The sequence below is a fragment of the Oncorhynchus kisutch genome, linkage group LG6, assembly GCF_002021735.2.
Source record: "Oncorhynchus kisutch isolate 150728-3 linkage group LG6, Okis_V2, whole genome shotgun sequence".
Taxonomy (NCBI): Eukaryota; Metazoa; Chordata; class Actinopteri; order Salmoniformes; family Salmonidae; genus Oncorhynchus; species Oncorhynchus kisutch.
In genome coordinates, this window is record NC_034179.2 from 36,035,777 (window position 1) to 36,057,284 (window position 21,508).

Below are 21,508 nucleotides of genomic sequence, written 5' to 3' on the forward strand. Positions count from 1 at the left end.
TATTGTGCATCACTGCATATCACAATTCTGTCTGAAACCTGAATATTGTGTGTGTGATTTACAAATGTGGTGCATTAAGTATCTACAGTATGTATGTATGTATCTCCTCTTCTTTAGGCTTCCAACAGTGCATCGTACATCCAGGATGCCTTCCAGCTCCTCATGCCTGTGTTGGAGGTGTCCCACATTCAAAGGAGTGCTGACTCTACCCAACAGTGACCGTATCACTCTCTCTGCTGTGCTAGCAAGGGACTGACAAACAAAAGCATTGACGTGTCATTGCGGTTTTAAAAACATTTACTTCCTCAGCTCTCATTCATATTTAGTTTGAAGCCTAAACTAAATTGTCATGCCTCATAACAAATGCACCGTTTGATAGTGTTTACTCGTTGTGGGGAATTGTAATGCTTTTGCTGTTATGTAGCACAGAAGATAGACCAATGCACACTATTTGAGGAGTCGAGCTGATGTGTTTGAATGACACTGACGTCTGCATTTCTCACGTCTCTATTTAACAATTACTATGATTCAATTCATTATTCATAACACCAGGATTCAGGATAACCTCAAGTTCTTAACCAAGTATACAGGTATCTGTATTACGGATGAGTGTGATATCGCTTTGCCATACCTCCCTATTTATCTGCAAATGTAATGTATGAACAGAATATTAGTAATTGAATGAATGAACAACTATTTTAATTGTTTTAATGTGAAAAGTGGTAACTTGTGTCTTGGAACTATATCAGGTTTTCCTTACAGTTGGAGCTACATAACCGTCAGGTATTTTATGCTTTCCCAATCAAAATAATTTCTTAAACAAAATCCTATTACAGCTTTGTATTGATTATTGTGGAATACCAAAGCCCAAATGAAGATTTGCATAAATGTGATACTTTGTAAAGCATTTTGTTTGTAAAAACCTTTGCAAGCCAATGAACTCCTGGATAATTGGGTCTTTATTGTGCTGAAAACTTACTGTACATGGGGGGTCATGACAACAAACCACATTGGCAACTATAAAGTTCAAAACTATAGATATGTAGCTTGCTATAATATTGTAATTCATTTTTCTTGGGGGAAACGGTTGTATATGCTCCGTGCTCTTCAGCAACTACAATCAGACTATTTGGGTCAGAGCTTCAAGAGAGAGTGAAGGTGCGCTTTTGTTTTTCTTCACTGCGCCTGCGTAAATGTTTATCTGACTTCCGATAGCAGCAAGTAAGCCAACGTTAACCAGTAACGTTAGCTATCAAGTACTAGCAGTAGCCCCAGCAGAAGTACAAGATCATACGACGGATCAGGTAAACATTGTTATTTGTGGTTTATACGGTTCATAGTAGCTAGCCAATACCATAATATGCGAGTCCAGCAAATTACCTAAGTGAGTTGGCTAGCTGTCATGCCGTTTTCCAGCTAACGTTAGCTTGTCATCTTCATACTAACCAAACCAACCAACGCTAGCAAACTGAGAACGTTAGTTAGCCATTTCGCTAACTAGTCTAAACTGATTCGGCTAGCGACCGTTGAATGTTATGGAAGATTGCAGTGATGTGACAAGTTCGTAATTTGGATATCACCAAATTGCTATCGTTGGTTGGTTTGGTTAGTATGAAGATGATTAAATACCCAAAATAAAAACACTGTTACGGAAGATTGACGAGGTAGTTAACATTTATGTTCGCTAGCCACACTGGAGGTTAATGTTATCTACCGTGAACATACTATGTTTCCCCCTGTAACTGAGTTAGCTACATAGCTTGTTCGTCATTCCATTGTTGCTAGCTAGTTAACCAAGTGTTTGTACAAGAAACGTTCATAATTTGCAGAAAACAAAGTGGAGTCGTTTATCCAGCCAAACTCGCTTGCTATTGAACTACCAGCTAACGTTAGTTAGCATCCCTCATACCGCAGTGATGATATCCAGGCCAGTCAGGTTTTGATTTAAGCGCCCAGCCATGTAGTTAGCTACATGTGTTTGATGTTGAATCCAGCTACTGCACACAGTTTTTAACTAGCTATCATTTTGCATTTAAAATGTAATGGTTGATTAGCTGAATGGCCTATATGAATTTAAACCTCTTGTTCCCAGAAAGTTTTTTTCTTCTTCGCCACACTGCTCCCTGAAGGTGCTGCAGAATTATCGGTGTTTTCAGTCCTTTCCTCAACCTGCAAAAATGCCAGCCGCACTTGCAGATACCAGTCAGATTATCTGTGAGGTCTGGGCAAGCAATGTGGAGGAGGAAATGAGGAAAATCCGACAGATAATTCAAAGCTACAACTCCATTGCCATGGTAATCTATCGTGTCAAATATGCCAATACCCCGTTTTAAATTGATGCTTAGTAGGTCTGGGAAGGTTTTGATATTGCATTAAAACATTTTATTTCAGGTATTTAATGATGTCCTCCTTGTTCCATCAGGACACAGAATTCCCCGGAGTAGTAGTTCGACCAATTGGCGAGTTTCGCAGCACAGTAGATTACCAGTACCAGCTCTTGAGGTGCAACGTGGACCTTCTGAAAATCATCCAATTGGGACTGTCGTTTATGAACGAGGACGGAGACTATCCTCCTGGAACAACAACATGGCAGTTCAATTTCAAATTTAATTTAACGTGGGTGTTATTCCTTACATCCTTTTTACAATAAGGCATAGCCAGTGATGAAATTAAAACTAGCATGCTTATGCTTATTTGGGTAGGATTTGTTGCCTCATTAGAGTACTTGAGTAATAGTTTGTTTTGTTCCTTTCTGGAAAAAAAGACTGATGTTCTTTTGTAAACAGAGAGGATATGTACTCCCAGGACTCAATAGACCTACTCCAGAACTCCGGCCTCCAATTCAAAAAGCACGAGGAAGAGGGGATCGACACACTTTACTTTGCTGAGCTCCTGATGACATCTGGTTTAGTGCTGTGTGAAAATGTCAAGTGGCTCTCCTTTCACAGGTAGGGATGTGTGGAGAAATGTCAGTGGGCCTAGGCCCTAGTTTTTCCTGGTGACCAGGTTCAGCTCTGGGCCCAAGTCATTAACTCACAACAGTGCCTCAATTGTCATTTGAGAAATGCTATAATGATCTACCTGCTGTTCTCATTTGCAGCGGGTATGATTTTGGCTACCTGGTGAAGCTCTTAACGGACACTCGCCTACCTGAGGAGGAACATGAGTTCTTCCAGATCCTCAATCTCTTCTTCCCTGCAATCTATGATGTGAAATATCTGATGAAAAGCTGTAAGAACTTAAAGGTAAAGACACATTCCTGGTAACCTGCTTATTCATTTATGTTATGGTATTAGCATAGCCAATGAAAGCACTGTTGGCTGTAAAGCATGTCTGACAGTTTGAATCTGAGTCTCATGCATGCCTCAACTTTGTTGGCATGCATAGCTTGATTAGCTAATGCAAGTCTTCAGGTCTCAGACAAGGTTACTCATCACACAAGCGTGGCTCATTGAACTGCCCCAGCTACACAAGCAATGGTGGTCTATTGGTAAAGAAATGTGACTGACATGAAATGTCCTTTGACTTCCCCAAAGGCTGAGGTAGAGCATATGGCTGCAGTTGGCTGACTGTTACCTGTGTGTTTGTTCAGGGAGGACTCCAGGAGGTGGCTGACCAGCTGGAACTGAAAAGGATTGGGAGACAGCACCAGGCCGGTTCCGATTCACTGCTCACAGGGATGGCATTCTTTAGGATGAAAGAGGTATCTACTATTCTATTCCTGATGTCTCCTATCTTCCATGACATTTTCAACATTGTGCTTACGCCTGTCATGTCCTTTCAAATCAGTGGTCAGGAAGGAAAATAACCTTTTAAGGTTGACAGTCCCAGTTCAAGATGTAGAAACTAGCCTTGATGATGGGGACGTGCATCTTGGGAGAAACTGAGTCTGACAATGTTTCTGTTACTTGAAACCTCTGAAGTAATTTGTCTTTTGCAGCTTTTCTTTGAAGACAACATTGATGATGCAAAGTATTGTGGGCGATTGTATGGATTGGGCTCTGGGTCCACTCAAAATCAGAACGGCATCTCAAGCTCTTCCCAAGAGGAAACTAACAACAAGCACTGACTGACCACGAGGCCATCAAGTGGAAGACTCACTTGTTTTATCCCATCCGGTAGATGTTTCTCTTCTCCTCTCACTCCCAGAAGAAAACATGAGATTCATTTCTGTATTGAACTTCACCAGCTGCAAAAAGGGCATTGGTCACCACAGACTCTCCTCTTGAAACAATTTTGTTCTGTCATAGTTGATTTTACTGCGTTTTGCCACCATTCAAATTCCCTATTGTACCACATTGAGCCTTTCTAGCACCCATCTCACAGGTCCAGTATTTGAAAACTTTTTATCTGTGTGTTACAGCATTGCAGTAACTACCATTCTTTTAAAAGCATGGGACCAGCTCGTGTATTGTACTGCAAATGATAAGTGTAGCATTTAAGTGCTCAACAGCAATTCCCTGCACTCCTGCTTTTCATAACAAACTTTATTTAGACCCAACTGTAACTCAAGCATCAGTAGGTATCGTTCCCAAATCATTTCCGTGTTGGATACATGCTTGTAGGGATTGTACACTTAAAAAAAAACAAAAAAACAATTATGCTGGACAGGTATGTAAACTATAATGTCAAATTTCACCTCAGCCAACCTGTTTTAGCATTTTTCCTTTCAGGAAGGAGATTTTTAGGTGGGTACCAGGTTGGTCTGAGTATGAACTTGTTTACAGGGGCACCCTGCAGTTCTGTGTAACATTTGCTTTTAATTTGTTCACCGCTCAGTTTAAACAGATGTTTTTGGTTGCTATTGTTTTTACAACATACATTGTTTGAAACAGTTGTATATTAAAACATTTTCTATTTTCAATGTGACATTTTTAGTGTTTTGTCATGTCTTGTTTTAAGGCATGCCCAAAAATGTATTTCCTATATTTAGGCATGCCTTACTGAACCAATTGTGTCGCTGTTTTAAGGTTTAATTGGGTTATGTAGTTGGGCTGCATTCTGTCACGTAACATAGCTACTTGACTTTTCATCCATATTGTATCCTCTTCATTATTGTGCCTAGGCTAGCATACATTTATCTTTCCCAGACCAAGCTTGAGCTGTTAACTGACAGAGCAAGACCTGCATCTGATTTAAAAAGGGTAAAGGTTCTAAGTTGTCTTGGACAGGTTCATTTCCACACTGAGGTAGTTGGATCCACTGCATAATTAAGGCTTTTCCACGTATTCCTCCTTAACATGAGGGATACTCGGAGTGAGGTAATGTACACAGAATTGGGTGCCATTGTTTTGTAAATATAGGGTTCTAGTCCATTGCACATAAGTGCAATAAGTATCAAACCGCATTACTTCAATCATTTCATTCCAGACTAAAATGCTACACCTGATGAATCAGTACATCAATTTATTTCATATTTTTAGGCTGGTGTTCATATACCCAAATCTCATGTAAGTCAGATGTATTTTAGTGAAAAGGTTTACTGATATACAGTGCCTTCAGAAAGTATTCAGACCCCTTCACTTTTTCAACATTTTGTTAAGTTACAACCCTTACTCTAAAATATATTTTTTTAAATCCTCAGCAATCAACACACACTAACCAATAATGTCAAGTGAAAACAGAATTTTAGAAATGTTAGCCAATTTAGAAAAAAATAAGTATTCAGACCCTTTGCTGTGAGACTTGCAATTGAGGTCCGTTGCACCCTGTTTCCATTGATCATCCTTGATGTTTTTACAACTTGATTGGATTTCACCTGTGGTAAATTCAATTGATTGGACATGATTTGGAAAGGCACACACCTGTCTATATAAGGTCCCATAGTTGACAGTGCATGTCAGAGCAAAAACCAAACCATGAGCTTGATGGAATTGTCCAACCACAGATCTGGGGAAGGTTATCAAAACATTTCTGCACCATAGATGGTCCCAAGACCACAGTGGCCTCCATCAATCTTAAATAGAAGAAGTTTGGAACCACCAAGACTTCCTAGAGCTGGCCACCCAGCCAAACTGAGCAATTGTGAGAAGGGCCTTGGTCACTAGTCAGGATCGAGGCAAAGATGAACGGAGCAAAGTACAGCGAAAACCTGCTCAGGACCACAGACTAAGGCAAAGGTTCACCTTCCAACAGGACAATGACCCTAAGCACACAGCCAAGACAATGCAGGAGTGGCTTCGGGAAAAGTCTGAACTCCTTGAGCCTGGACTTGAACCCGATCGAACATCTTTGGAGAGACCTAAAAATAGGTAAGCAGCAACCCTGCCCATCCAACCTTACAGAGTTTGAGAGGATCTGCAGACAAGAATGGGAGAGACTCCCCAAATCATCCAGAAGGCGAGGTCAGTACAGGTGCTTTAAAGCAGGGACCGAGAGACTGAAAAACAGCTTCTATCTCAAGGCCATCAGACTTAAACAGCCACCACTAACATTGAGTGGCTGCTGCCAACACACTGACTCCAGCCACTTTAATCATGGGAATTGATGGAAATTGATGCAAAATATATCACTGGCCACTTTAAACAATGCTACTTAATATAATGTTTACATACCCTACATTACTCATCTCATATGTATATGTATATACTGTACTCTATCATCTACTGCATCTTTATGTAATACATGTATCACTAGCCACTTTAAACTATGCCACTTTTGTTTACATACATTACTCATCTCATATGTATATCTACTGCATCTTGCCTATGCCGTTATGTACCATCACTCATTCATATGTCTTTATGTACATATTCTTTATCCCTTTACACTTGGGTGTATAAGGTAGTAGTTTTGGGATTGTTAGATTACTCACTGGTTATTACTGCATTGTCGGAACTAGAAGCACAAGCATTTCGCTACACTCACATTAACATCTGCTCACCATGTGTATGTGACAAATAAATTTGATTTGATTTGAAATGCAGGTGTGCCAAGCTTATACTGTAGCATCATACCCAAGAAGACTCAAGGCTGTAATCGGGTCTGAATACTTATGTAGATTTGACAATCAATGTTTTTATTTCGAATAAATTAGTGAAAGTGTAAACCTATTTTTGCTTTGTCATTATGGGGTATTGTGTGTAGATAGGACAATTATTTTTAAATAAATTTTAGAATAAGGCTTTTCGTAGTAATTATTCTAATCAAAGGAGAGACTTGAGAACCTGAGTAGAATGAAGCCACAGCATTTTATAGCAAAGTCCATCCTCCTGGATGTTCATGACAAACAGATGTGTGGAATGGGTCAAAAGATTAGGATTTGTATGAAATAAATTAATAATTCACAGTATCTGCTGTGCTGACTGTTCTCATTGTAAGGAAACCAGGGCTTGGCCCCCAAGATGAGGGTCCTCTCATTATCCATACCCGAGCCATCTCCTCCCTGGTACCTCATAGTACACAAACACCAACTCATTCTATGGAATATTGTCTTATCACCAAGCCATCGTAAATCAACTGTCAGCATTAAGCCTCAGAGGCTTCTCTCAGTTTACACAGACACATGAGCGTTCTAAGAACCCTATTCTGTTGCCTCTCAGAAAAACAGTGTGAATGTACTAATACAGGAATACATTCTAATATGAAAGTATTGTGACTAACATGTAATTCTACCACATTCCCCCATTTTGAGACTCAGTCTCAACTTTAAAGATTACAACTTTAAAAAATACATTAATAAAAATAAAACAGCAAAGAACTGACGCAAACATATAGGATAGGTTTTTTGTCTCCCTTGCACTAGTATATTACCATCCGTTGGGTCACTGAGCTAATAACCTTAACCTAGTGCATAAATTCTTCATAGAACAAGAAACATTAAAGCAATAATGAATTGCATGGGTCTCTGCATGTGACCGGCTGCTATAGCACGGGCTCAGCGTCCTCTGAAGAAACTGAGCACTGTCTCCCAACTTCACCTCCAACATATTCTGAGCGTTCTGCAGATTTGTTTGGTGAGGTCATGATACACAGTCACCTGCAAGAACCCATGAAGAAAAACAAAAGATACATACAGTTTATATAATTCAAGGCTATATCTTCATAGACGGTGAAAAGCAAATATTTAATCCATAATGCAGTGCACGCAACGATGGAGTTTAATAAAAATAAGCTTTAGTTATCTAGCACACTCCAATGGATCAGCATGGTGGAAACAATTATTTCCATTCCTATAGTACCATCTGTAGAAACTAATCTTGTTGGACAAATCCAGGATAGCCCTCTCTTTCCCCCGTGGACTGAATCACAAATATGGCTATGAACTATACACTTCATAATTATCAGTATTACATATACTTTAAATCACCCAATGTCTCTCGGGCTTCCCGATCCATTGGATCAAACCACACTAGAAAGCCAGGACAGAGGTCATTCAAACCCTTCAAATAAGTGTTTCTTTCTCTATTACACTAATTAGAGAAACATTCATACATTTCGTATCCCAGGTTTACAGTAAGTTTCTTCAGTACATTTCTTATCAAAATAATTCATGTGTTTAATGAAAACTCTGAAAATAAAAACTGAAGAAAATTCCATGTGTGTGCCCCTTTAAGATACCTCTTCTCTAACCCATGAAACACCCACTAAAACCAAATGAAATAGATCACTCACAATAAATCAGACATAGTATTACAAACACCAACAAATATTCATAACAAGTGTGTTGTGTGTGGGTGCCTGTAAACTATATGGCAAAAAAAAAATGGCCAAGCCTTATTTTATTTGGTAGCACCCTTGACGGCCAAATCCAGATACCTTTATACTTACAAAACTGCTAATTTCACTAACCGCTCTCCCAAGACAATTCTCTAACCGCTCTCCCAAGACAATAGTTTCGGGAAACATTTCAAAGTGAGAGAAAATGACTACCCCCATTCTCCTGGAAGAGAAAGTGTATATATCGTTAATATTCACTATACTACCTCTTAATCAGCAACCCAAATGTTTTAATTACAAACAAAACATGATGAAGATAATTCCACTGTACTCCCTCCAATCATACATTGTTTGTTTTAATCTACCCCAACATTTCTGTGCCCTTATACACGACAACATGTATCTCACCACTGAGTCTAACAATTCACTTCCTTACATGACTGGTCTCCCTTTCCAGTAATGTTATAACTTTAACCTTTTGCATTGATTTAGTAAAAATATAAACCTGTTGTTTAACAAATCTAGAACCTTCAAAAAGTTGGTGCTGTCTCATCAGCGTAATAGTCAAAACTAACTGCAATCCACTTTAATGACTTGACACTGTTCCACGTAACAGAAACAGATTATCGTTTGAAATGACATTACCTTCCTGCTCAAATTCACTGGTGGTACCTAAACTATAGAATTGAGTAATAATAATTAGAAATTGACAAAGAACATCTCCCATTCAACTTAGTCATATCTCTACACCAAACTAACCCACTTAATTTCTTACAGGCCGCTCAAGTTCAGCGAGCACCAGTCGCTGACACCCACAGACTAAAACATGGAAACTCTACTCTTACCAGTAGAAAAAAAATAACCCATTCTCAAACAAAGTTCTGTGTTTACCTCTATCGTAAGATACATCAGTCAACCCATAAAGAAAAATATACATTTCACAATAGATGAGCCTCTTCCTGCCCACAACTTCAATTCATTGCTGTTGAAGCCTTGTTTTATCATGGAATAATGAATGCCTATTTTAAGTTATCAATTAAGATCATGGTCACAGCTCTATCGCAATTGCATATCCGCTAATATTAGAATCCTTTAGATATAGGTAACAGTCCATTCTAATTAGACTACAGGTAATAAAACAAACACTTGCTGTTGTTGACAAGCATATAGTCAATTCGTATTAATATTCAATTTAATGAATGAAATTACGACCCTATTTTCAGTAGTTTCCACCAGCAAACCATTGGGCAACACAAAAAATGATTAACTCGACTGAGAAAATCCATCGGTTAGGGTAAGTTAACCAAAAGTGGACATACGACAATCAGTTTCTGAGACTATTGTCCAGACTTTGTAGACAGTCATAATGCTTAAACCTTAGAAAACATATATTTTTTTTCACCCTTCATATACGTCTACTTTTGTACACACATGCAATTTCTCATATATTCACAGAATCCATATATAGCGTTAAAATCTTAGGTACTCATTAAGTAACCACCCCATTTGCATTTCCAACGACTCCATCACCCAACTCCCAGCAGAACCCCAAAAACGTTTGTGTCCGGGACACTGCCCGGTCATGGGAATGATGCTCCACACGTATTCTCAATGGTCCTCTAACCTCCCAGAAACCACAGACGTGCCGCTACTGTCTAAAATAACATCCCACACTTAATAATACGAAATTATATTTACTATGATAGGCAGTAGTGGACTGAATCCCAAGATAACCTTATATATCAAAACTTATTATCCAAATCTAACTCAGATTATTATACACACTATTCAATACCTTATTATCCAAACCACAGATTAAGACTTATTTCCACATTCACACAACTCTCATATCACATTCACACAATGCTATTCTCAAACACACTTAATATGTGTATAACCTGCAGGAAAATTTTATAACAGGGCCCAAATTTGGAATGTCAAATCTTTTGCATTTTATCATAACCAATAATGTGATTAACATAGTGTTGTAATTCTACCAGTCTGTAACCTAACAAAATGTGGGAAAAGTCAAGGGGTCTGAATACTTTCCGAATGCATTTTTACATTAACAAAGTCATAGACTGAATAAAATAAACATCTACATCTAAACCATTAAGATTGGAATTGCTGCGAGGCTTTGCGGAGAGAGGCTGTAGTTCCATAACTGCGGAAGAAAGCCACTGCCTCTTGGTGGAGGAAATCAGGAACTGTAGCAGAATTGGAAATACAGAAGAACTAAGCAGTACTCCAGAACCTTTGGGTATGGATATTTCTGAAATGGGAGAGCAAGAATATTAACAAAAAATACGTATTCAGTGAACAGTTTTTAAAGATGCACTATTGTCACGTGAATGTTCTATCCCAATGATAATAACTGACAATCAATAGCACTGACCAATCCCTGAGGTTTGTAAGACCATGGGTATAATAATAATTAGTCAAAGACTCAGCTTATGCAAAAGGTTAGTAAAGTTTATTCAGAGAACATTCTAAAGTCAAGAATACAAAGACATCCATTTTGTAGCTGTGCACATACTTCCACACAAGCAATTCTCCAACCGGGATTTTGGGAAAACCAGGGAATTTATTGAATGTTCCCGGAATTTTGCAACCCTAGTTTTAAGTATGAGACTGTATTACTTTGACATAGTCTGGAATTTTAGCCAGCTTTTTGTGTTGCCCAGAAACCATGGTGATTAAGGATTCAGTGTCAGGTCTGAAAAACAAAATCGTACATGAACTCAAGCTTTCACTTACACCAACTACAGTGAGCTACAAAAGTATTTGGACAGTGGCACATTTTTTGTTGTTTTGCCTCTGTACTCCAGCACTTCGGATTTGAAATGATACTTGAATAATGAAGAGTGAAAAAGTTACACGCACAAATATCATACCCCCCCAAAATGCTAACCTCCCCTTTAATTGTAATGGTCTTGGGGGTATGATATTTGTGTGTCTAACTTTCTCACTCAGTCCTAAATGAATTGTAATAGTATATGCAATCATGGTAGGGTCCAGATTCATGTAGATGTGTTTAGAAACATTATATTCTTATTTACAAAAAAAGTGACTCCAAAATGACACAATACATTATTTACCATTCATTTCTATTGGGCACAAAATAATCTGAAAAAATCGCAACCAAAACAAACCGCAAATGCATCCAACAAGTTTGTAGTCACAAGCCTGATGTAATAATCATTGTGTGCTAGAAATATGGGACCAAATACTGAACTTTTGACTACTTTAATACACATAAGTGAATTTGTCCCAATACTTTTAGTCCCCAGAAAGGGGATGGGGGGGGGACTATGTACAAAAGTGTGCTGTAATTTCTAAACGGTTCACCCCAATATACAACTGTTTGAAACAGTTGTATATTAAAACATTTTCTATTTTCAATGTGACATTTTTAGTGTTTTGTCATGTCTTGTTTTAAGGCATGCCCAAAAATGTATTTCCTATATTTAGGCATGCCTTACTGAACCAATTGTGTCGCTGTTTTAAGGTTTAATTGGGTTATGTAGTTGGGCTGCATTCTGTCACGTAACATAGCTACTTGACTTTTCATCCATATTGTATCCTCTTCATTATTGTGCCTAGGCTAGCATACATTTATCTTTCCCAGACCAAGCTTGAGCTGTTAACTGACAGAGCAAGACCTGCATCTGATTTAAAAAGGGTAAAGGTTCTAAGTTGTCTTGGACAGGTTCATTTCCACACTGAGGTAGTTGGATCCACTGCATAATTAAGGCTTTTCCACGTATTCCTCCTTAACATGAGGGATACTCGGAGTGAGGTAATGTACACAGAATTGGGTGCCATTGTTTTGTAAATATAGGGTTCTAGTCCATTGCACATAAGTGCAATAAGTATCAAACCGCATTACTTCAATCATTTCATTCCAGACTAAAATGCTACACCTGATGAATCAGTATATCAATTTATTTCATATTTTTAGGCTGGTGTTCATATACCCAAATCTCATGTAAGTCAGATGTATTTTAGTGAAAAGGTTTACTGATATACAGTGCCTTCAGAAAGTATTCAGACCCCTTCACTTTTTCAACATTTTGTTAAGTTACAACCCTTACTCTAAAATATATTTTTTTAAATCCTCAGCAATCAACACACACTAACCAATAATGTCAAGTGAAAACAGAATTTTAGAAATGTTAGCCAATTTAGAAAAAAATAAGTATTCAGACCCTTTGCTGTGAGACTTGCAATTGAGGTCCGTTGCACCCTGTTTCCATTGATCATCCTTGATGTTTTTACAACTTGATTGGATTTCACCTGTGGTAAATTCAATTGATTGGACATGATTTGGAAAGGCACACACCTGTCTATATAAGGTCCCATAGTTGACAGTGCATGTCAGAGCAAAAACCAAACCATGAGCTTGATGGAATTGTCCAACCACAGATCTGGGGAAGGTTATCAAAACATTTCTGCACCATAGATGGTCCCAAGACCACAGTGGCCTCCATCAATCTTAAATAGAAGAAGTTTGGAACCACCAAGACTTCCTAGAGCTGGCCACCCAGCCAAACTGAGCAATTGTGAGAAGGGCCTTGGTCACTAGTCAGGATCGAGGCAAAGATGAACGGAGCAAAGTACAGCGAAAACCTGCTCAGGACCACAGACTAAGGCAAAGGTTCACCTTCCAACAGGACAATGACCCTAAGCACACAGCCAAGACAATGCAGGAGTGGCTTCGGGAAAAGTCTGAACTCCTTGAGCCTGGACTTGAACCCGATCGAACATCTTTGGAGAGACCTAAAAATAGGTAAGCAGCAACCCTGCCCATCCAACCTTACAGAGTTTGAGAGGATCTGCAGACAAGAATGGGAGAGACTCCCCAAATCATCCAGAAGGCGAGGTCAGTACAGGTGCTTTAAAGCAGGGACCGAGAGACTGAAAAACAGCTTCTATCTCAAGGCCATCAGACTTAAACAGCCACCACTAACATTGAGTGGCTGCTGCCAACACACTGACTCCAGCCACTTTAATCATGGGAATTGATGGAAATTGATGCAAAATATATCACTGGCCACTTTAAACAATGCTACTTAATATAATGTTTACATACCCTACATTACTCATCTCATATGTATATGTATATACTGTACTCTATCATCTACTGCATCTTTATGTAATACATGTATCACTAGCCACTTTAAACTATGCCACTTTTGTTTACATACATTACTCATCTCATATGTATATCTACTGCATCTTGCCTATGCCGTTATGTACCATCACTCATTCATATGTCTTTATGTACATATTCTTTATCCCTTTACACTTGGGTGTATAAGGTAGTAGTTTTGGGATTGTTAGATTACTCACTGGTTATTACTGCATTGTCGGAACTAGAAGCACAAGCATTTCGCTACACTCACATTAACATCTGCTCACCATGTGTATGTGACAAATAAATTTGATTTGATTTGAAATGCAGGTGTGCCAAGCTTATACTGTAGCATCATACCCAAGAAGACTCAAGGCTGTAATCGGGTCTGAATACTTATGTAGATTTGACAATCAATGTTTTTATTTCGAATAAATTAGTGAAAGTGTAAACCTATTTTTGCTTTGTCATTATGGGGTATTGTGTGTAGATAGGACAATTATTTTTAAATAAATTTTAGAATAAGGCTTTTCGTAGTAATTATTCTAATCAAAGGAGAGACTTGAGAACCTGAGTAGAATGAAGCCACAGCATTTTATAGCAAAGTCCATCCTCCTGGATGTTCATGACAAACAGATGTGTGGAATGGGTCAAAAGATTAGGATTTGTATGAAATAAATTAATAATTCACAGTATCTGCTGTGCTGACTGTTCTCATTGTAAGGAAACCAGGGCTTGGCCCCCAAGATGAGGGTCCTCTCATTATCCATACCCGAGCCATCTCCTCCCTGGTACCTCATAGTACACAAACACCAACTCATTCTATGGAATATTGTCTTATCACCAAGCCATCGTAAATCAACTGTCAGCATTAAGCCTCAGAGGCTTCTCTCAGTTTACACAGACACATGAGCGTTCTAAGAACCCTATTCTGTTGCCTCTCAGAAAAACAGTGTGAATGTACTAATACAGGAATACATTCTAATATGAAAGTATTGTGACTAACATGTAATTCTACCACATTCCCCCATTTTGAGACTCAGTCTCAACTTTAAAGATTACAACTTTAAAAAATACATTAATAAAAATAAAACAGCAAAGAACTGACGCAAACATATAGGATAGGTTTTTTGTCTCCCTTGCACTAGTATATTACCATCCGTTGGGTCACTGAGCTAATAACCTTAACCTAGTGCATAAATTCTTCATAGAACAAGAAACATTAAAGCAATAATGAATTGCATGGGTCTCTGCATGTGACCGGCTGCTATAGCACGGGCTCAGCGTCCTCTGAAGAAACTGAGCACTGTCTCCCAACTTCACCTCCAACATATTCTGAGCGTTCTGCAGATTTGTTTGGTGAGGTCATGATACACAGTCACCTGCAAGAACCCATGAAGAAAAACAAAAGATACATACAGTTTATATAATTCAAGGCTATATCTTCATAGACGGTGAAAAGCAAATATTTAATCCATAATGCAGTGCACGCAACGATGGAGTTTAATAAAAATAAGCTTTAGTTATCTAGCACACTCCAATGGATCAGCATGGTGGAAACAATTATTTCCATTCCTATAGTACCATCTGTAGAAACTAATCTTGTTGGACAAATCCAGGATAGCCCTCTCTTTCCCCCGTGGACCGAATCACAAATATGGCTATGAACTATACACTTCATAATTATCAGTATTACATATACTTTAAATCACCCAATGTCTCTCGGGCTTCCCGATCCATTGGATCAAACCACACTAGAAAGCCAGGACAGAGGTCATTCAAACCCTTCAAATAAGTGTTTCTTTCTCTATTACACTAATTAGAGAAACATTCATACATTTCGTATCCCAGGTTTACAGTAAGTTTCTTCAGTACATTTCTTATCAAAATAATTCATGTGTTTAATGAAAACTCTGAAAATAAAAACTGAAGAAAATTCCATGTGTGTGCCCCTTTAAGATACCTCTTCTCTAACCCATGAAACACCCACTAAAACCAAATGAAATAGATCACTCACAATAAATCAGACATAGTATTACAAACACCAACAAATATTCATAACAAGTGTGTTGTGTGTGGGTGCCTGTAAACTATATGGCAAAAAAAAAATGGCCAAGCCTTATTTTATTTGGTAGCACCCTTGACGGCCAAATCCAGATACCTTTATACTTACAAAACTGCTAATTTCACTAACCGCTCTCCCAAGACAATTCTCTAACCGCTCTCCCAAGACAATAGTTTCGGGAAACATTTCAAAGTGAGAGAAAATGACTACCCCCATTCTCCTGGAAGAGAAAGTGTATATATCGTTAATATTCACTATACTACCTCTTAATCAGCAACCCAAATGTTTTAATTACAAACAAAACATGATGAAGATAATTCCACTGTACTCCCTCCAATCATACATTGTTTGTTTTAATCTACCCCAACATTTCTGTGCCCTTATACACGACAACATGTATCTCACCACTGAGTCTAACAATTCACTTCCTTACATGACTGGTCTCCCTTTCCAGTAATGTTATAACTTTAACCTTTTGCATTGATTTAGTAAAAATATAAACCTGTTGTTTAACAAATCTAGAACCTTCAAAAAGTTGGTGCTGTCTCATCAGCGTAATAGTCAAAACTAACTGCAATCCACTTTAATGACTTGACACTGTTCCACGTAACAGAAACAGATTATCGTTTGAAATGACATTACCTTCCTGCTCAAATTCACTGGTGGTACCTAAACTATAGAATTGAGTAATAATAATTAGAAATTGACAAAGAACATCTCCCATTCAACTTAGTCATATCTCTACACCAAACTAACCCACTTAATTTCTTACAGGCCGCTCAAGTTCAGCGAGCACCAGTCGCTGACACCCACAGACTAAAACATGGAAACTCTACTCTTACCAGTAGAAAAAAAATAACCCATTCTCAAACAAAGTTCTGTGTTTACCTCTATCGTAAGATACATCAGTCAACCCATAAAGAAAAATATACATTTCACAATAGATGAGCCTCTTCCTGCCCACAACTTCAATTCATTGCTGTTGAAGCCTTGTTTTATCATGGAATAATGAATGCCTATTTTAAGTTATCAATTAAGATCATGGTCACAGCTCTATCGCAATTGCATATCCGCTAATATTAGAATCCTTTAGATATAGGTAACAGTCCATTCTAATTAGACTACAGGTAATAAAACAAACACTTGCTGTTGTTGACAAGCATATAGTCAATTCGTATTAATATTCAATTTAATGAATGAAATTACGACCCTATTTTCAGTAGTTTCCACCAGCAAACCATTGGGCAACACAAAAAATGATTAACTCGACTGAGAAAATCCATCGGTTAGGGTAAGTTAACCAAAAGTGGACATACGACAATCAGTTTCTGAGACTATTGTCCAGACTTTGTAGACAGTCATAATGCTTAAACCTTAGAAAACATATATTTTTTTTCACCCTTCATATACGTCTACTTTTGTACACACATGCAATTTCTCATATATTCACAGAATCCATATATAGCGTTAAAATCTTAGGTACTCATTAAGTAACCACCCCATTTGCATTTCCAACGACTCCATCACCCAACTCCCAGCAGAACCCCAAAAACGTTTGTGTCCGGGACACTGCCCGGTCATGGGAATGATGCTCCACACGTATTCTCAATGGTCCTCTAACCTCCCAGAAACCACAGACGTGCCGCTACTGTCTAAAATAACATCCCACACTTAATAATACGAAATTATATTTACTATGATAGGCAGTAGTGGACTGAATCCCAAGATAACCTTATATATCAAAACTTATTATCCAAATCTAACTCAGATTATTATACACACTATTCAATACCTTATTATCCAAACCACAGATTAAGACTTATTTCCACATTCACACAACTCTCATATCACATTCACACAATGCTATTCTCAAACACACTTAATATGTGTATAACCTGCAGGAAAATTTTATAACAGGGCCCAAATTTGGAATGTCAAATCTTTTGCATTTTATCATAACCAATAATGTGATTAACATAGTGTTGTAATTCTACCAGTCTGTAACCTAACAAAATGTGGGAAAAGTCAAGGGGTCTGAATACTTTCCGAATGCATTTTTACATTAACAAAGTCATAGACTGAATAAAATAAACATCTACATCTAAACCATTAAGATTGGAATTGCTGCGAGGCTTTGCGGAGAGAGGCTGTAGTTCCATAACTGCGGAAGAAAGCCACTGCCTCTTGGTGGAGGAAATCAGGAACTGTAGCAGAATTGGAAATACAGAAGAACTAAGCAGTACTCCAGAACCTTTGGGTATGGATATTTCTGAAATGGGAGAGCAAGAATATTAACAAAAAATACGTATTCAGTGAACAGTTTTTAAAGATGCACTATTGTCACGTGAATGTTCTATCCCAATGATAATAACTGACAATCAATAGCACTGACCAATCCCTGAGGTTTGTAAGACCATGGGTATAATAATAATTAGTCAAAGACTCAGCTTATGCAAAAGGTTAGTAAAGTTTATTCAGAGAACATTCTAAAGTCAAGAATACAAAGACATCCATTTTGTAGCTGTGCACATACTTCCACACAAGCAATTCTCCAACCGGGATTTTGGGAAAACCAGGGAATTTATTGAATGTTCCCGGAATTTTGCAACCCTAGTTTTAAGTATGAGACTGTATTACTTTGACATAGTCTGGAATTTTAGCCAGCTTTTTGTGTTGCCCAGAAACCATGGTGATTAAGGATTCAGTGTCAGGTCTGAAAAACAAAATCGTACATGAACTCAAGCTTTCACTTACACCAACTACAGTGAGCTACAAAAGTATTTGGACAGTGGCACATTTTTTGTTGTTTTGCCTCTGTACTCCAGCACTTCGGATTTGAAATGATACTTGAATAATGAAGAGTGAAAAAGTTACACGCACAAATATCATACCCCCCCAAAATGCTAACCTCCCCTTTAATTGTAATGGTCTTGGGGGTATGATATTTGTGTGTCTAACTTTCTCACTCAGTCCTAAATGAATTGTAATAGTATATGCAATCATGGTAGGGTCCAGATTCATGTAGATGTGTTTAGAAACATTATATTCTTATTTACAAAAAAAGTGACTCCAAAATGACACAATACATTATTTACCATTCATTTCTATTGGGCACAAAATAATCTGAAAAAATCGCAACCAAAACAAACCGCAAATGCATCCAACAAGTTTGTAGTCACAAGCCTGATGTAATAATCATTGTGTGCTAGAAATATGGGACCAAATACTGAACTTTTGACTACTTTAATACACATAAGTGAATTTGTCCCAATACTTTTAGTCCCCAGAAAGGGGATGGGGGGGGGACTATGTACAAAAGTGTGCTGTAATTTCTAAACGGTTCACCCCAATATGGATGAAAATACCCTCAAATTAAAGCTGACAGTTTGCACTTTAATTTCAAATCCAAAGTGCTGGAGTACAGACTCAAAACAACAAAAAATTTGTCACTGTCCCAATACTTTTGTAGCTCACTGTATTTCTCTGAAAACACAATTACAGTATCAGACTGTCAAGTAACAAATTATTGCAGTTTTACTTTTAGGCTGAACATCTAACCCTAAAAATCCAAAGACATATGATAACCCTCTGGATGGCCTGGTGGCCGTGGGGCTCAGACAGCAGGACCTGGCAAGCCTTCACACACACTCTCCTCTTTACGTCCCAATTCTGAGCACTCACACACACTTCCTTCCCATCTCCATTTGGAGTGTCAGTAACGGGACTGTCTGACCCGTTTGGTTTTCGCTGGCTGAGTACAGTCCATTAGTCATGTTGCTCTGAGCCTCCAGGCTCTGAGCTGCAGCCAAGACCTTTTCCTCTGAGGGGTCCACCATATTTTTGTGTTGTTAGATAGAGTCGATACCTACCAGAGAAATAGTGGAATTAATGAGTTAATTTCACATTGGGTTCAAAGGATGCAACGCCTTCATAAAGTTGGAAGATTAAAACCATACAGAGTGAATATCCATACTTCCATTGAAATTAATTCTGTATGCACAGATCGCACTGTTGTCACCTGTCTGTGCACATGTGGATAAGACAGATCAATCAGAGCTGCTATGGGTATAAATAGAAGTATTGCCAAGACTTGAACACAAACAGTATCTCCTGAAATCAGACTCAGACACTTTACTGAGACCTCACCACATCTACTGAAGACATGATCTCCTGTGGAGGATCCCTCTACTGATGGTGCAACATATATCAAGTAGACCTACAAGTAAATCAACTTCACTGCCTCAATGCTTGCCCGCAGTACAAGCGGGCAAGCATGCAAGGGCCAGAAGATACTTTAATATTCGTAGAGCCTGATAAAAAGAACCCTTTACGTTGCCAGAAGCTGTAAAGAAATAAGGGACAGATATAACCAAAATGAAGATGAGCTATACTACCTGACCACAGCCAGTGGGGTGGTCAATCAGACCTTCTGTGACATGACCACTGGTGGCTAGCGTGCACACAAACAACATTTACGAGAAGTGCAAAGTGGGCGACCGCTGGTCCAGCCAGAAGGGAAGTAACCCCAACTGGCCAGATAGAGAGGGGAACTGGGCCAACAGGGCCACTTTTGGAACAGCAGAGGGCACAACCACCACCAACTTAAAGAATCCTGGGTATTATGACATCATGGTAGAGGACATTTCCAACAACTTCCCTCTGGAACCTGGCCTCCATCACCACACTTTAAGGGGGAAACCTCTACCAACTCTTCAAGCGCTACCCAGTGGGATACAATCTGGATTTTACATTTGAGTTATTTTGCAGATGCTCTTATGCAGAGCGACTTACAGTAATGAATGCATACATTTTCAGATTTGTTCATATTGGTCCCCCATGGAAATCAATCCCACAACCCTGGCATTGCAATTGCCATGCTCTACCAACTGAGCCACATTCCTATTGTATATGACCATGGAGACCCACAAACCACCAGAGACTTATGGACCAAACCCAAGAAATGAGTTTCAGCCTGGCTTCATCACATTCAGAGTGATCAATAACGAAAAGGCAACCATGGCCATCAGCTCTGGGGTTAAACCAATTGACTGCAACTCTGAAACCTACTGTAATGTGAGTTTTTGGACACTTCCCTGAGAGAGCTCCTATATAGTGCGGGGAATTCCTGGCATTTGACTAGGATATCTATGGACACGGCAGAGGCTGGAGTGCATATAAGGCAGGAGCCGTCAACTTGTCCCACAGGAGCTGCACCACCTGGGGATGTAGGCTCCAGTCCCAAGGTGGTGGACCCTCCCTTGAGAGCATATCCACTGCCACACTCAGGATGTTAGGTTCAGTGGGGCAAAAAAGTATTTAGTCAGCCACCAATTGTGCAAGTTCTCCCACTTAAAAAGATGAGAGAGGCCTGTAATTTTCATCATAGGTACACTTCAACTATGACAGACAAAATGAGAAGGAAAAACATCCAGAAAATCACATTGTAGGATTTTTAATGAATTTATTTGCAAATTATGGTGGAAAATAAATATAAGGTGGCTGACTAAATACACTGCTCAAAAAAAATAAAGGGAACACTAAAATAATACATCCTAGATTTGAATGAATGAAATATTCTTATTAAATACTTTTTTGTTTACATAGTTGAATGTGCTGACAACAAAATCACACAAAAATTATCAATGGAAATC

General features: G+C 38.6%; 2 protein-coding genes and 1 pseudogene across 5 annotated transcripts in view; all 3 read left to right on the forward strand.

Annotated features, from left to right (window-relative positions):
• LOC109892762 (protein FAM114A2-like) overlaps positions 1-940 on the forward strand; it is a 14,436-nt gene extending 13,496 nt beyond the window's left edge. For all 4 annotated transcript variants that reach the window (XM_031826676.1, XM_020485525.2, XM_020485526.2 and 1 more), the window contains exon 14: positions 118-940. In XM_031826676.1, coding sequence (XP_031682536.1) covers positions 118-219 — 102 coding nt within the window. In that variant the 3' untranslated portion in view covers positions 220-940. The remainder of the gene's footprint in view (positions 1-117) is intronic.
• Positions 941-1,127: 187 nt separating this feature from the next.
• Positions 1,128-4,869, forward strand: LOC109892763 (CCR4-NOT transcription complex subunit 8). The gene is made up of 7 exons (XM_020485528.2): positions 1,128-1,304; positions 2,093-2,294; positions 2,423-2,616; positions 2,787-2,948; positions 3,101-3,245; positions 3,593-3,703; positions 3,941-4,869. The coding sequence occupies exons 2-7, from the start codon at positions 2,178-2,180 to the stop codon at positions 4,067-4,069; spliced, it is 858 nt and encodes a 285-aa protein (XP_020341117.1). The 5' UTR covers positions 1,128-1,304; positions 2,093-2,177; the 3' UTR covers positions 4,070-4,869.
• Positions 4,870-17,113: 12,244 nt separating this feature from the next.
• On the forward strand, positions 17,114-20,970 carry LOC109891813 (intelectin-like; annotated as a pseudogene).
• The last annotated feature ends 538 nt before the right edge of the window (positions 20,971-21,508 follow it).

Excerpts from the sequence above, each read along its gene's own strand:
- LOC109892763 (XM_020485528.2), top strand. The coding sequence starts at position 2,178 with ATGCCAGCCGCACTTGCAGATACCAGTCAGATTATCTGTGAGGTCTGG. Across the intron at positions 2,617-2,786 it reads AATTTCAAATTTAATTTAAC|AGAGGATATGTACTCCCAGG; the intron begins GTGGGTGTTATT and ends TTTTGTAAACAG. Across the intron at positions 2,949-3,100 it reads AAGTGGCTCTCCTTTCACAG|CGGGTATGATTTTGGCTACC; the intron begins GTAGGGATGTGT and ends TCTCATTTGCAG.